The sequence below is a fragment of the Coffea arabica genome, chromosome 6e (genome assembly GCF_036785885.1).
Source record: "Coffea arabica cultivar ET-39 chromosome 6e, Coffea Arabica ET-39 HiFi, whole genome shotgun sequence".
NCBI classification, from domain to species: domain Eukaryota; kingdom Viridiplantae; phylum Streptophyta; class Magnoliopsida; order Gentianales; family Rubiaceae; genus Coffea; species Coffea arabica.
In genome coordinates this window covers 10,243,031-10,257,147 of record NC_092321.1, presented here as the reverse complement: position 1 = coordinate 10,257,147, position 14,117 = coordinate 10,243,031, and the positions used below count along the sequence as shown (strand labels likewise).

General features: G+C 36.3%; 2 protein-coding genes across 2 annotated transcripts; one reads left to right on the top strand and one right to left on the bottom strand.

Annotated features, from left to right (window-relative positions):
* The first annotated feature begins 313 nt into the window (after nt 1-313).
* On the top strand, nt 314-1,204 carry LOC140009487 (auxin-responsive protein SAUR76-like). The gene has a single exon (XM_072055177.1). The coding sequence runs from the start codon at nt 435-437 to the stop codon at nt 798-800; it is 366 nt and encodes a 121-aa protein (XP_071911278.1). The 5' UTR covers nt 314-434; the 3' UTR covers nt 801-1,204.
* A 10,187-nt stretch (nt 1,205-11,391) lies between these two features.
* On the bottom strand, nt 11,392-12,399 carry LOC140010046 (protein SMALL AUXIN UP-REGULATED RNA 16-like). Its single transcript, XM_072056420.1, has one exon. The coding sequence runs from the start codon at nt 12,262-12,264 to the stop codon at nt 11,767-11,769; it is 498 nt and encodes a 165-aa protein (XP_071912521.1). The 5' UTR covers nt 12,265-12,399; the 3' UTR covers nt 11,392-11,766.
* Between the last annotated feature and the right edge of the window lie 1,718 nt (nt 12,400-14,117).

Sequence of the window (14,117 nt, the reverse complement as noted above, 5' to 3'; positions counted from 1 at the left end):
TTGAATTTCAATACCCTAAATGTCAAACATTGGCTTCTTATCAAATCTCTTAGAAATAACTCCAATTTTTCGCAGTGGGTTAATATTCTCAAGGGCGAGTCCCTTACATTTAATTCAGACCCAAGACCCGGCCCGCCTCCAAAGGCCGCAGCTGGTTTTTGCTCCAAACCAACCTTCACCGTTAATCTTTACAATTTGTGCTTGGTTCCCATAACGTGGCCGGCTCGCTTAATTAATTAATTAAACAGTAAGCCAAAACCAAATCCAAAATTTAACCATTTTAACCCCACTCCCGCCCCTTTTAATACGCAGCTTCCTCCCACTTTCTCAAGCCCCACAAACCAGCATTCTTCCTTCTTCTCTCCTCCTCCGTCTCTCGAGCTTCTTAATTCTCCAAATACTTCATCATCTTCTTCTTCTTCCTCTTCCCACCAATGGCCAAAGCTGGCAAACTCACCAAGCTCAAGTCAGTCCTAAAGAAAATGCAGTCTTTCAAACTTGGGAGGGCCAATGGCAGCCCCATTGCCGCCGCCAACAGTTGCTCCGACGATGAAAACGCTGTATCCAACCAAGACTTGCATCCTGTCTACGTAGGCAAGTCCCGGCGCCGATACCTCGTCAGCTCCGACGTCATCGAGAACCCGCTTTTCCGGGAGCTCATGGACCGGTCCGGTGACTCGGATGACTGCATTAGAGTCGGCTGTGAAGTTGTGCTGTTTGAGCATTTGCTTTGGATGCTGGAAAATGCTGATCCTCAGCCGGAGTCGTTGGACGAGCTGGTCGAGTTTTATGCTTGTTAAAGAAGAAAGAAGCAGCGGCGGATTTGGTGGCGGCGGGTGGTGGGAGGTTTGCGTAACTGTCTGTCAGAAACTGAAAAGAGAGGAATAACTGCTTCCCTGTGCTGAGGGAGGGGTGATTCTGTGCGGTCATCCGTATGGTATATAGTTGTAAATGCTTCTAAAAGTAATAACGATTAGCGGTGTAGAAAAGAAGGAGGACTGTGTGAGAGGGAGAGGAGAGTTGATCATCCTTCGTTTGTTGCAACTGAACGGTGAGGATTAACCCATTTTTACATGGCTACTCTTTAAGCAGCATGGCTTAGTGGGTATATTACTTAGATTACTATGTTGATTACTATAATCATTATTGATGTTGTTCTTTCATTCATCAATGCAAGGTGTTAATTGATCTCGTTGTTTGCCAATTAAGACAATGTCGCTTTCTTCTTGCCGAGTGATATTTTTTAATGGTAATGTGCCAGTGGAGTTCTCCTTTTTTCAAGAAGTAATGAAACTTTAGGTTCACTATTAGGAGCAATCAGCCTCATTAGCGCTAAAACTTGTTTTTAAGCATTAGTTTTTCTCCATGATGCAATGACAATAACATTTTATGTAAAGTGTCTTGCCAGAAAAGGAAAAAAAAAAAAGAGAACACCTTTTGGGTACTAAAGGATAGTTCAGAATACCCAGAAATAATAATAATACATTATCAAACGTCTCTTGATATCTGGTTTTTCACATGGTAGGATAATGATCCAGTTGAAACGGACAAGCATTTGCTTTGCTTATATCTTATATAATCTACACTTTTGCCATAGAAACTGAATTTAAAGGAGAGAGTTACATATATATATATGTCACTAATGCCAGTGCCATTCAAGTTTCTTCAAACCACAGAGCTTGATTCAGTGGTTACCAAAGAGGTGGGATTAAAGGTGGGAGTCCAAATCTCACATACAGCAAAAAAAATCCAACGGTGGTGCCAAAACACCCCAAGCACCCCTTTGTCTAGGAAAAAAAAAATTCAAGTTTCTTCAAATTGAGTTCTTCAAAAATTTGGTGGTTCCCAGCATTTGACAAACACCTTAAAATAATGAAGAGAAGAGAATTAAACACTTAGTTAAAACCATTCTAATCGCATAATACAGTCAACACTTCAATTAGTGTATTTGTCTAATGGCTGCTAGACGAAAGATATGTGTCAAAAGACTGATTATTAAAATGAAGAACGTAAATTACGCACCGCCTTTTATTATTTAATATTCCTATGTGTCCTACCGTCGAATTATCTATAGCATTCATGAACGCCTTTTCTTTTCTTTTCTTTCTTTGCAAATTGCTAAAATTTGGACCCGTTTAATTTACACTGCAGATTTTGGTCTGTCCAGCTTTTGAACTCGACCATATTGACAGCTTCGTCTTTATTCATTTGCATTTCATGGTCTTTGCCAGTGCGTGAGTGTGTGCGCTTTTTTCTTTTTTTTTGGTTTTTTCTTCTTGGTGCGATGGTTAGATTAATTTGAGAGATGATATTTTGCAAGAAACGAGAGTTCTGAACCTGGCCGGAATACAAGAAAGGGTATGTACTATGCAGCCTGCCAGAAAAGAGAAGTTTAGCCTTAAATATGAGTCGGTACATATTAGGATTTGGCTAGGTCCAAAGCTATTAACATAAACTATGTGGAAGAATCCGTTGTCTTGGCTTCATAATTAATTAAGATTGATATTAATAAAGAAAATAATAATAATAATGCTTCATTACTTGAAATTTTGAGAACCCAAAAGGCAAATGGGGAAAAGAATTGCCTGGTTTGAGTAAGTAGTGAGTTTCCTTGGGAGAGGGGGCATGATGAAGCGAATCGTAGGTAGGCAAGCAATGCATATATTCTGTATAATTTTTGTAAAGTCAGAAATGTGTATAGTTTAAGATGGTAATGATTGGGTAGTTAGAGATGCTGTTTGTTTTTTTTTGTTTTATTTTGCTTTTGATTGATTCAGCAGCAGCACACGCGCAGTCTGTTTGTTGTTAAAGCTAGGTGGAACCTTTGATTATGCTTCTTTGAAGACTTTATCAATAGCTTTTAAGCGGAAGACACGAGTTTTAGCTCCATGTCACCTGCAAGGCTGTAACGCGTTTCGTAGCTGCCACCTCTAACGACAAAGATAAATATGTTCAGCAGCAACAGCAAGGTATGGCAATAGTGATAAATTAGTATTCATAAACTCCATCCATAAGTGGTTAAAGTGCTGGCAGTGATCAAGCCTGCATTCTCAAATGGCCACAATTTTACGAGTCAAGTATCTATTTTTAAAGGTGAAAAGGCCTAGTTATGCCGTTGTGAAGAGATGAATGTTATGTTCATGAGTAAAAGATTATGTCCTACGTTGATTCGAGAGATGTAGAAAGAGCACTTAATATGTAAGTAAGGATCCGAGACCTAACATGTTAAGTTTTTGGGTCAGATCGAGTTGGATTCCTGACTTACATATTGGGTTATTTGATGGTCTCTCTCGAGAGCCGTTTCTCCCTAACAATGAATTTTGAATCAATAGAGTATACTTATCTCAATCTCCGGTTAGCGGCATATATATACATATTCGCGAACAATCACAATCAATCACCTTTAAAAAAAAAAAAAAAGCACAAGTTAATTTTAAGGTGTAGGTGTGGTAAGAGTCCTTTTAAATGTGAGATTTAGTTGCAATATTGCTAACTTATGCAATTCGTGATACATGAGCTTTACATCTAACTCTAATTTTATCTCCTAATTGATTGAATTACTACTTGATTGCAACTCAAATTGACAAACTTTTGTGGTTGACGTGTGCTTCTTTTCCTCAACCTAAACCTACACTGAATTTCATCTCTACAATAGGCATGTAAATATTGTACTGATAATTTAGCATGAATCAGTAGGTACTTGTGTTAACATCCCTCCTCAAAGGGATTATCTAACGAAGTATCGTATCGTGTTCAGCATACCCATCGGACATGTAGCTAGAGCACATTTATCTGTCGCTTTAGTCTTAAACAACTCAACCATATGATCTCGTTTTATTCGGGAGAGCTGAGGTTTTTCTTTTCTTTTTCTTTTTCCATGGTTCCATCCCTCTGACTACATCTTTATCTTTTGATGATTCGGTGTTGGTGGTTAGCCCTCGGCAGCAAAAGGACGTGATTTGAAAGTTGAATTGTTTTCTGGTTTTGGTATAAGTTTTCGGAAAAGACAAAACGAGCAGAAGAAGACGACCGCGTTTTACGGCTTTACGAAGGGTCGACAGCCAATCATGCTGCGACGACCTCACTGTTCATTTTCATCGTTTGGTGGTTGTATTACTGGTATTGCTATTTGCTGCTATTTGCGCGGTGATTTTTTATGTTAATAATTATGAATTTGTATTATATGACATGATCTAAATTTATTAATATAAAAAAAAATTGTACACTGAATGCGCATAAAAAACTTAAACTCATGAGAATGCCAATACACGAAGGAAGGGGGGGGGGGGTTGTGTTTGGAATCTATGGTATATCTAGAATCGCATTTTTTGTCGTGATGATTTTAACTATCAATCTCTCTTTTTGGCGTAGAAATCCTTATTTTGTACAGGCGAGGAAGAACTGGTTGCGGACATTTTTTGATTTACAGGACAACTCCATCAGTTGTGGTCATGGACAAATGCACAAATTAAGAATACAGCTTAAGTGAGAATTTGGAAGTCAATTAAATGTTTTTTGACTGGCCTGATGTGGTGACTTTTTCTGGCACTAAATGTCATGGGAACTATCCATTTTTCCCGAACAATTGGCCCATTTGGCAAACAAGTTTTTTGTTAAGTTTATCTGATATAAATTTTTTAATAACTTTAACTACAGTAACTTCAAAAAAAATTTCAAAGTTTTTAAACTATCCACTTCAAAATATCAAAAAATTTACACACTTTAAAATTTTTCCTACAATTTTTAAAGTAAATTACGGTAAAGTTTTAGACAAACACCCAAAAAACTCATTTGCCAAACGGGTCAATAATCAGTCACCAAACCATTTCCCTTATTGTGCAACAACACCTCCTATACCTATGAACGAGTATATTTGAATTGAGAAAAGGTTGTCAAATTAATGGATTTGAAATGACTAGGTTTGTAATTGAAAATAAACCAAATACCTTTGTTTGGCTGGCGATTGTCACAGGACAACTAGAACTTACATTTAAGAAAACAATAGGGGTAGACTTTAAAAAAGAAAAGTTCATGGACTAAATAACGTTGGAACAGGCAGAGAGAGAGGTCCGAGGAGGACTTGCATGCAAATTGGCAGAGTTTGAATTCACTAAATTTCATCACTAATTGTAGATTTTTAATATCTCAATCCAAATGGACCATTCAAAGTATTTCAAAAAATATGGCTAACATATTGGAATTTTGTTTTACAAAATGATTTAAAAAATTTTGCAGGACATAGTAAGTTTGTTAACACTATTTTTCTTTTTTCTTTCTAGAATTCACTTTCTTCAAACTTTTGTGATAAAAGATAAAAAGAGTGTGTTCATGAGTTTTGTAAATTGAGGGCAAGATTTTTGGCTCAGTGAAGCTTAAACTTGTACACCTTTTTTTTTCGAAGAGATGGTAGTAGTAGTAGTAGGACAATCCTTTTTGAGCTACAATTAGTATTGACATTTGACATTCTCAAAATGGTTGAGAGGAATTATTTAACAATTTGGGTTTGTTTGGTTAGTGTTCATTTGTACAATTTTTAATTGTTTGTATCATCAACACATTTTTGAATCACCCTTTTATTTTACATACATCATATCGAAAAAGTGTTACGGTATTTTTTTGAAAAAATTGCCCCAAATAATCTCTTACCAAAAAAAGTGCTCAATGTTTGTTGGACTCCAGGAGCTAAACGTATTAATCCTTTTTTTTTTGGGTCAAATATTAATCTTGTATTCGGTGAAGTGTTTGTTTGCAAAAAATTTTAGTTGTACGAAACTCTACTTTTATGTACTGTCAACTGTGGCATTCATTGAGGTTAGCCACTCCTCCGAGGACCAGCCCACATGTAAGTGGGCCGCCAAAATCAGACTCACGATTCATAGGCCCCCTTCCCAAGCACCTCGTTTCCAGCTACTCGTGTGATATTTTGGTCCTAAACTTTTGTCTATTTTTATCAATTTTAAAATCACGCAGACTTGCACAAATCGCCAAATAAACAGCAAACTTCAAGAGAAAAAGAATTAAGGTCAGAATTCTGCAGTGGAACCTGCTTCTATTTTTTTTTTTTTTAAACTGGGAGCCAATTGCCAGATAAACTTGAGGTGAATCCATTATATCGTTATTCTAAAGAAGAGTTCTATTTATTGCTCTTGACTTATCCCATGAAATTCATTCATAACTATAGATATATTGAAATAATACTCTCACGTAACCTTTACACCAAATTTCACATAATCCGGGCATAATTAGCTCATAATCTTTCAAGGCATGTGCTTTGTTGGTTTCATTCCTTTTCTATCTCAATCGAAAATGGAAAAGAAATTCGAGAGGTGCACATGGAGATTTATTTCTAAAAAGATATTGGTGATTAGTACTTGAATGGCTCTATCAATTTGTAGTGCTTTATTCTTTTAAAAGATTATGATAAGAAATTGGTAATGAATTTTTCTAAAGGATGCTGAGTAGAACTGTCAATGGGTCGGACCAACCTGACCTCGGCTTGTTCGGCCCGAGAAAAAGGTCGATGAGTCCGATCATTTAGTGAGTCGATTTGAGTTTGGACCTAAAAATTAGGCTCGAATTAAATATGCGTCGAGCTTGAGTTTCATTAGGTTCAAACTCTATATAGGCCCAACCTTTTAATTGCCTATACATATAATGATATATATGTAATATTTATATTTTGATATTATACATAATTATATATCCAAATATATTATTGCTAGATACTAAATATATATAAATTATAAAACACAAAAATACATCTGAAAACTCTTTTGGTAGTTTTTTTGAGAGTCAATATTGGTAATACATAACTGAAGTTCTAATTTTTGTTATTGATTGAATAAATTTTTGTGTTGGCATAATATTGGCTGATTTCTTTTTGGTCTAGAATTTCTAGCAAAAACACAAATCATCAAGCATGTTTGGATTCAAATCACAAGGTTATGAAGAAATTCCAACATTTGAAAACGTATTGGCTTATGACCACTTTTTTTTTTTAAATTAGAGGGGTACGCAAGTTTTCTTATATGACCGCATGTTTTATTACTATTTTTTGTATACTTTAAATGAATTAGATATAAATACCATTGAAAAATTCTTGATTTATGTACTTTTTAAAAACTATTACTTATTCATATTTAGTTTTAATATTGTAGTCCTGTGAATTTTAAATTAGTTTTACAACTTAATAGTTATAGTAATTATATTAAGAAAATTGAGGAGTAACAAGTGAGTTTAGGCTAAGTCCGAATAAGGTTCAAAATTTGAATATTTTGTAAGTTGAGTATGATCTTCATATTTATTAACCCAAATCTCATGGCCCGAACCCCAAAATTGCTACAAATAAAATGAGCTAAATCTGAGTTTATGAAAGCCCGATTCATGTTACCCGATTGGCAGGTCTAATACCGAGTGATCACTTGTTAACACATGTAAATTATAGTATTTAATTTATCATGTGAATACACACAGTCACAATTGTTGTATTCCTCGTATTTAGACCTTTCTTCTAACCCACCCATCTCTATCTACAGCCTTCTAAAAGGACTAAGCACAGACGTATGGTGAGTGGTGGAAAATGTTAGAAAAAGAAAATAATGGGACTAAATTTCAGGAGAAGACAGGAGCAAAATAAACAAGGTTCGGCCCACAGAAAATTTGGAGAAGACAAGTGGACCAACAACTGTCAGTAGCTAGCAAATGGACGACGTGAAACTTGAAATGAAAAGAAACCATCACTGTCCGCTTCTTGAGTTGAGTCTCCACTGAACCATACTGTCAAAAAGAGGCAAGTCCTGACTTCTTCCTTTGCGAGTCTGGCTGATGAAACAGTGACCACGCAGATATGCCTGAAAGGAAACAGGATTACAATTTGGCAAAAACACGAAACGAGAAAAGAGAAGTAAGAGGTCAATTAGTGGTGATGATGACCATTATGGTTGAAGTTTTTTAAACATGAATGAATAAGAACCAGTTCAACTGGTTCGTTCACGTACCAGGAAATCGCCAAACTAAAATTCTGTTAAATGGGACCAAAATTGTACCCCAACTAAAGCTGGCTCCATTATCCTTCTTGATAGTTACTTATCAGGAGTTGGCAGAAGCATTTCCCATATCTTGTAGCGCGGAGTATTAAACTTTTACTTGAACTTTGAAAATGAGATGCTACCGATCACATAGGGATAATCCTATCCACTCTTTCCAAGTACCAGGCAAGAGCTAGGGGATTCGGATCCTCTCCATATGAGCTTGGCAACCTTTAATCTTCTTCCATTAACCCCAAATAAATGAAATGAAATCCAGGATATTAGCTATCTCAACGATGGACTATTGCCTCTATCATAATTTTTTGCAATATACAATGCTAATGCTAATATAAATGTCGAAGTTCAATCCAAACATTTTCGTTTACTACTACTACTACTACTTTTTTTTTTTTTTTTTTTTTTCCATTTGGGTTGAACAATGAACATTTGAACCATTCACTAGTGCCGTCAGGAAGAAAACTCCAAAAGAAGCGCAGAAGGAAGCAGGAGACATGACATGTGCAATCGCGGCCCCGAAATCCCACGTTCTCACCACCCATTTCCTGTGGGCTCTTTATAGAAAATCATCGGTGAAAAAGGAAAAGGGAAAAGGAGACAGGGACCAAGGAGACAGTGAGCAGAAAGGGACAATCGGGGTCATTAGTTATTAGTATTACTGCCCTCGAGCGAACGCAGCTGAAGAATTCAGTCAATATTAACTACTACTCCTACTCAGTACGTCGCAGAGGTAGTCAATAGGCATAGAAGAAAACCAGACACACATGGAAGCAGCAGTCTTCAACTCAGCAGCCAACTTGACGTACCTGAACACATCCATATAGTACTCGCTAATATGGATGTCAGTTTGATGCCAAACAACGTGGGCTCCCGCCGAATCTACTGCGATTTCATGCTGGACAGTCGGGCATCTTCCTAGCTCAAACTTTAATTCTTCCACTAGTACATTGCATGGAGATCAAAATGACTTGGCACCTATTTAATCTTCTTTTCATTTACGTCTGATGCTTTGAGAGGAAGTGTTACCCCTCATATTTACTTAGAGAGGTTAAATTAGTGTGTATTGATATTGACAGTTCAACTATAAAAAGTGATTTAGATGGTTAGTCATAGATGTGAAAATAGTTGTTTTTTTTAAATACTAAGAAATTGGCTATTTTTCACTTTGTTTTCATCTTATAAAGTATAACTGAAGTTAAAATAGAATCCTGAGTCGCAAACAATAATTTGATTGGTGATGAAGAAGAGAATTCTTGGTTCAAAAACTCGTCGGAGATTAAGCACGTATAGAGATAATGCTATGCTGCATTTTAGCATATGGATTACAAAACCAAATTATCGATCAATCACTCCTAAGTTTCTTTAAACTCAGTAGTGATTATCCAGGATGATTGGAGAATGAAAGGCTGTTATCACATACGTATTTCATGATCAGGAGTAATCTTACATCTAATCATACTTCTTGGCGCATGTTCAAGGATGAAAATGTACGATTAATATACAAAAGTTCAATTTACGCTAATGATGACTGTTTATTGTTCAATCCTTGATCCCATATGAATGCTTGTATTTTTAATACCGAGCAACTTTAGAGTTAATTAGCACGGAGACGTGGCTGCATGCTTTTGTAGACATGAAATTTTACCCGCAAAAGGAAAAAGAAGACGTGAAACCCTGACAACAATAAATAATGCAGCAATATTGATCAGAACCAATTTAAACTCACAGAAGATTAGGTATATTCGCCCATAGCATATGACTGGGAGAAGGATTTACTGGGTGCCCAGTAGGCCAGATCAATTGTCCCCGAATGGTGTTAACATTTTTTTGAATATTTTGTAATTTTAAGTGAACTGCTTGTATATTTTATAATAGAGATGCGATATTATATTATTGTTCATATAAGTTTCATACATAATAATTACACCTTTTTTGTTACGTAATTTTACAAGTAGTTCACGTAAAATTATACCGAGTTTAAAAAATGCCACATCGTCTGGGAACGATTGTCATTAACTGGTTCGTTGGAAGAATTACTAGACAAGATGTTAAAAGGAAATGCTATTGCGAGTAAAATAATAATAATAATAATAACAATTAAGATTATGAAAATATCTGTGGTGTGTGGGATTTAAAAAGACGGTGGTGTTTGGATTGCAGGTTTTTATCAAAAGAATTGTTACGTTTTTTGTGGAAATATTTTCTAATCACTTTTTTTACCTTACATATATCAAATTATTATAATATATTTTTCTACAAAAACTCCAAAAAATAGCAAGAATTTGTGTTTAGGCCTTTTACATTTTACCTTTTGAATTTATAAAAAGGAGGTTTTATCCGGAAAACAAGTTGATTTTTTGATAGCAGAATGGCACTTCTTAATGGGTCAAGAGGCTTGTGAGTTGTAATGCTAAATTTGGCTATAAAGATCGGGTGTTGAGATGATGCAGTATGAGATATACAGTTGCATGTTCGGATCGAAAATTGGATTTTGAAATTTCTCATGACACTGCATTTTAAAGAGTTTATGGCGAGCTAGTTTAGGTCAAAATTTAATTTAGATGTATATATTGACAGTATACACATTAACGAATCTAAATACATGTCACATATACAAAATTTGGTATTTAAATTCAAATTAAAATGATGTAACATGCATCTAGAATCGTCAGTGAATATCTTGACAGCGTAGGAAAGATTAATTCGTTGGTAGTTAAAATATCAAGCATCCATCATTAAGGGATAATTTCTTGTACGATAGGTAAGTGTAATTAAAAATTGGTAAACGAGATTAGCACTCCCAAAATAAAGTTCCGGGATTCCATTTCTTCTGTTACTTTAAATGGGATGATGGAGTGTCACGTCCTTTTCGTACATGCGTATCCATATCCATCATTTAGTTGATTCACGGGCATGACATCTTGGGTTATGTTTTGGGCCTTGTCCGTCCACTACACAGGCCGCCGCTGCAGTAGAACTGGGTCACTTCTGTTCCACTTATAAGGCACCAAAAGCAATTCTAATTGGGCTGGTTCATTAACATTCACAGAACAGCGTCTGAGAAATATAACAAAATCTTTTTTTTTTTTTTCTTTTGAGGTAACATTCAATGTGGATAGCAAGGATGAGGACTTGCACATTATGACTTTGAAAAGAACAATGTGAGAATAATTACACAAAAATAATGTGGAAAAGAAATGCCCTAACAGGGCTCTCAAATGTATTCATAGCTACTAACAATATCTAAGAAATCTTCCTTTAGAACCATACCAAGAATTACGTTGGACGTTCTTGGAGAAAATAACATTTCTTTTTAATCAATTACAAGCATCAAATGTGGGCATAATCCTCAAGGTAATTAAGGGAAGGCAGGCAAAGCTATCGTTGACATTGGGCAATTAAGCCTTGCAAAAATGTCTATCTATCTTCTAATTAATCATCTGTCACTTTGAACACCGAAGAGAAAAAACGAAAAACGAAAAATGAAAGAGAAAATAGTCATATTTGCATAGAATTAAGGAGACATCACTTTACACCAGAAGATCATCAGCCCCTAAAAAAACTGGGACCATTCCTATGACACTGTTGTAGTCACTCCTCAACAGGAGATGATGTTCCAGCTGCAAGAAATTACACACACAAGAGTTCTAAGATCAGAAACATCTTCCTTAATTTGATGGCAGTCCAATTAAACCAACCTTAATCAGAGAAGGGTCTTATCTCATGCACTACCTGCATCATCATGGTTGTGTTCAGCCTCAGCCTGATCTCTCTGATGAGTTTCCATGCATTTCAGGAGGTACTTGAAGGTCTCAGTCTCGCACGGGATAGTGAGGCCGCCGCTATGATCAAAACCAAACTCCTCCTCAACCTTTTCTAGCAGCACCTTAAATAATGGATCACTAAGATAGCGAGTGGGAATGATGAACCTCCGAAGCTCAGGGCCAACATAAACAGCCAAGTATCCTTTGGGGACATCGTGGGGTGGTTCAGGACTCGCGCAACCATCCTCATCGGAATCACAGTAGACATTGCAACTCATCAGCCTCCTAGATATTGCAGGTGAAATTCCTCCGCGGCTTTGATTGTTGTCGCATTGCGTATTACTAGCATCACCATCCTTCGTTCCAAGTGTGACATTTTGCCACTTTTGGAGGAATTCCTTGAGTCTAACAATTTGTCTGATTCCAGTTACCTTGCTTCCTCCATGGTCTTCCATTAATGCAAGATTAATTACTACAAGACTAGTGATGAGAATACTGGTCGCCTTCGATTCAAGGACTAGATCGCCCAGTCCCCTGTAGATTAATGTGTCTCATCAGATCTTGTTCCGCTGCATTTTATAGAATGATGGTAAAAGAGATGCATGTGAACAAGTAACAACAAGAATTCACACTGAAGTTGAGGAGAATTTTCATAACAAGTGCGATCTTGTCTCTGTACTGCGGTTTGAATTAGTATTGCCTATGCATCAAGACAACAGTTAATTACAAGCTGGAGAAATCCCTTTATGATTAATTAAATCACTATAAATTTTGAGCCAATGCATGATTGATTCCAATGGAACAAAGCTAATTTTAGTCCTCGTAGTTATTTAGATTTGTTTAAGAGATACGCGGATGTAGAGCCTCCTGCCCTCACATGATCAGTATAATCTAATGACTTTCTTGGACTAGAGATTTAAAAAAAAAAAATTATATTATGTCGTTAACAAAGTGGCATTTCCAGCAGTACATGTACTAGAAAATTGATTTTCCTGTTTGAAGCAATCCAAAGTAAGGTCTAGAGCGAAATGCCTTCTTCTTGTGAGTTGTACTGTCAGGCTTTTGCCAAACAAACAAGATGCTCTGCTTAAACAAACCATGAAATCAGATAATTGCCAATATGGCAGTATTCGAATCAAACACCGGCCTTCAAGAAGCAAGAAAAGTGCAATGAACATAATGATCGTGCATCTATTAGCTAATATTTTGTGCTCCTGGAGGAATAAACTGATAGATATGTCCAATGTCCTGGCAAGAAACTTTAAATCTACACGTAATTCTTTGCTTTTTGGCTATAACTGCACATATAGTTCACCAAAATATGAATTTAGATTTTTTTTTTTTTTTTTTTTTTTTTTATAATAATGGTGCAGCTATCGGACTATATGATCATGATCGTCAAACGGACAGAATTGAGATGTTAAAATCTCTAGGTCCTTAAGGGCAGGTGAGACATTCATCCTCAGCCACAAAACCACATAAACACACACACAAACACAAGGACAAGAAAGAAATTAAGGTCGGCATATAAAGAGGGAAGGAAACATCAAGTAAGAAAAGGAAGATATGTGAAAAAGCCGTGAAAAAGCCGTAGAAAATGGAATTAAAGCATCAAGAAATGATAAGAAAAATTTTCGTTACCTAAAATTAAGCTATAAGGAGATATTCATCGCATTGAAATACATCATGCATAATTTTCCTAGGTAAATTGGTGAAAGATTCTATCAAGGACAATTAGTCAGTATGATCATGCTAGCAAATGCAAATAAATGGCACAGAAAAAAGAGAGAGGGCAATAGTGTACCTGAAAAGGCTAAGGTGGGGATGAAGGAAGGAAGGAAGGAGGCAGAGGGGCCGTCAACTAGCGATCATGTAAAGATGAAAAACCATTATGATGATAATGAGTTATTCATGCATGAAAGAAGAGGAGCTCCAGGTGGGGAGGATTGAGGAGGAGAAGGGTAGCAAAAATGGACAGCCTTTTTCTCTTTTAAGCTTCTTCTCCGAAGAAGAGAAAATATTTCAGAACATTAACCCCCCCGCCCCGCCCTTCCAAAACAAATAAATAAATAAATTAGTTGTACCAAAAAATAGAGAGTAATTTTTACGAAACAAAATCCCCAAAAGAACTTGAACGTACCCAACCTTCAGATTTGTTTAAAGTACGTTTCATTTTTTGTCGCAGTGAGTTTCTCCAGCTCTTCTGGCTTCACCTCCTTTTGCGATATTGGACCATACCATAGGATTATAAACGGCCATTGACTTTTAGTGTCCTCGTTACTAACTCCAAAATGGGCTCCAAAAAGAT

What these genes read in the sequence shown, in the direction of transcription:
- LOC140009487 (XM_072055177.1), top strand. Translation starts at nt 435, where the DNA reads ATGGCCAAAGCTGGCAAACTCACCAAGCTCAAGTCAGTCCTAAAGAAA.
- LOC140010046 (XM_072056420.1), bottom strand. Translation starts at nt 12,264, where the DNA reads ATGGAAGACCATGGAGGAAGCAAGGTAACTGGAATCAGACAAATTGTT.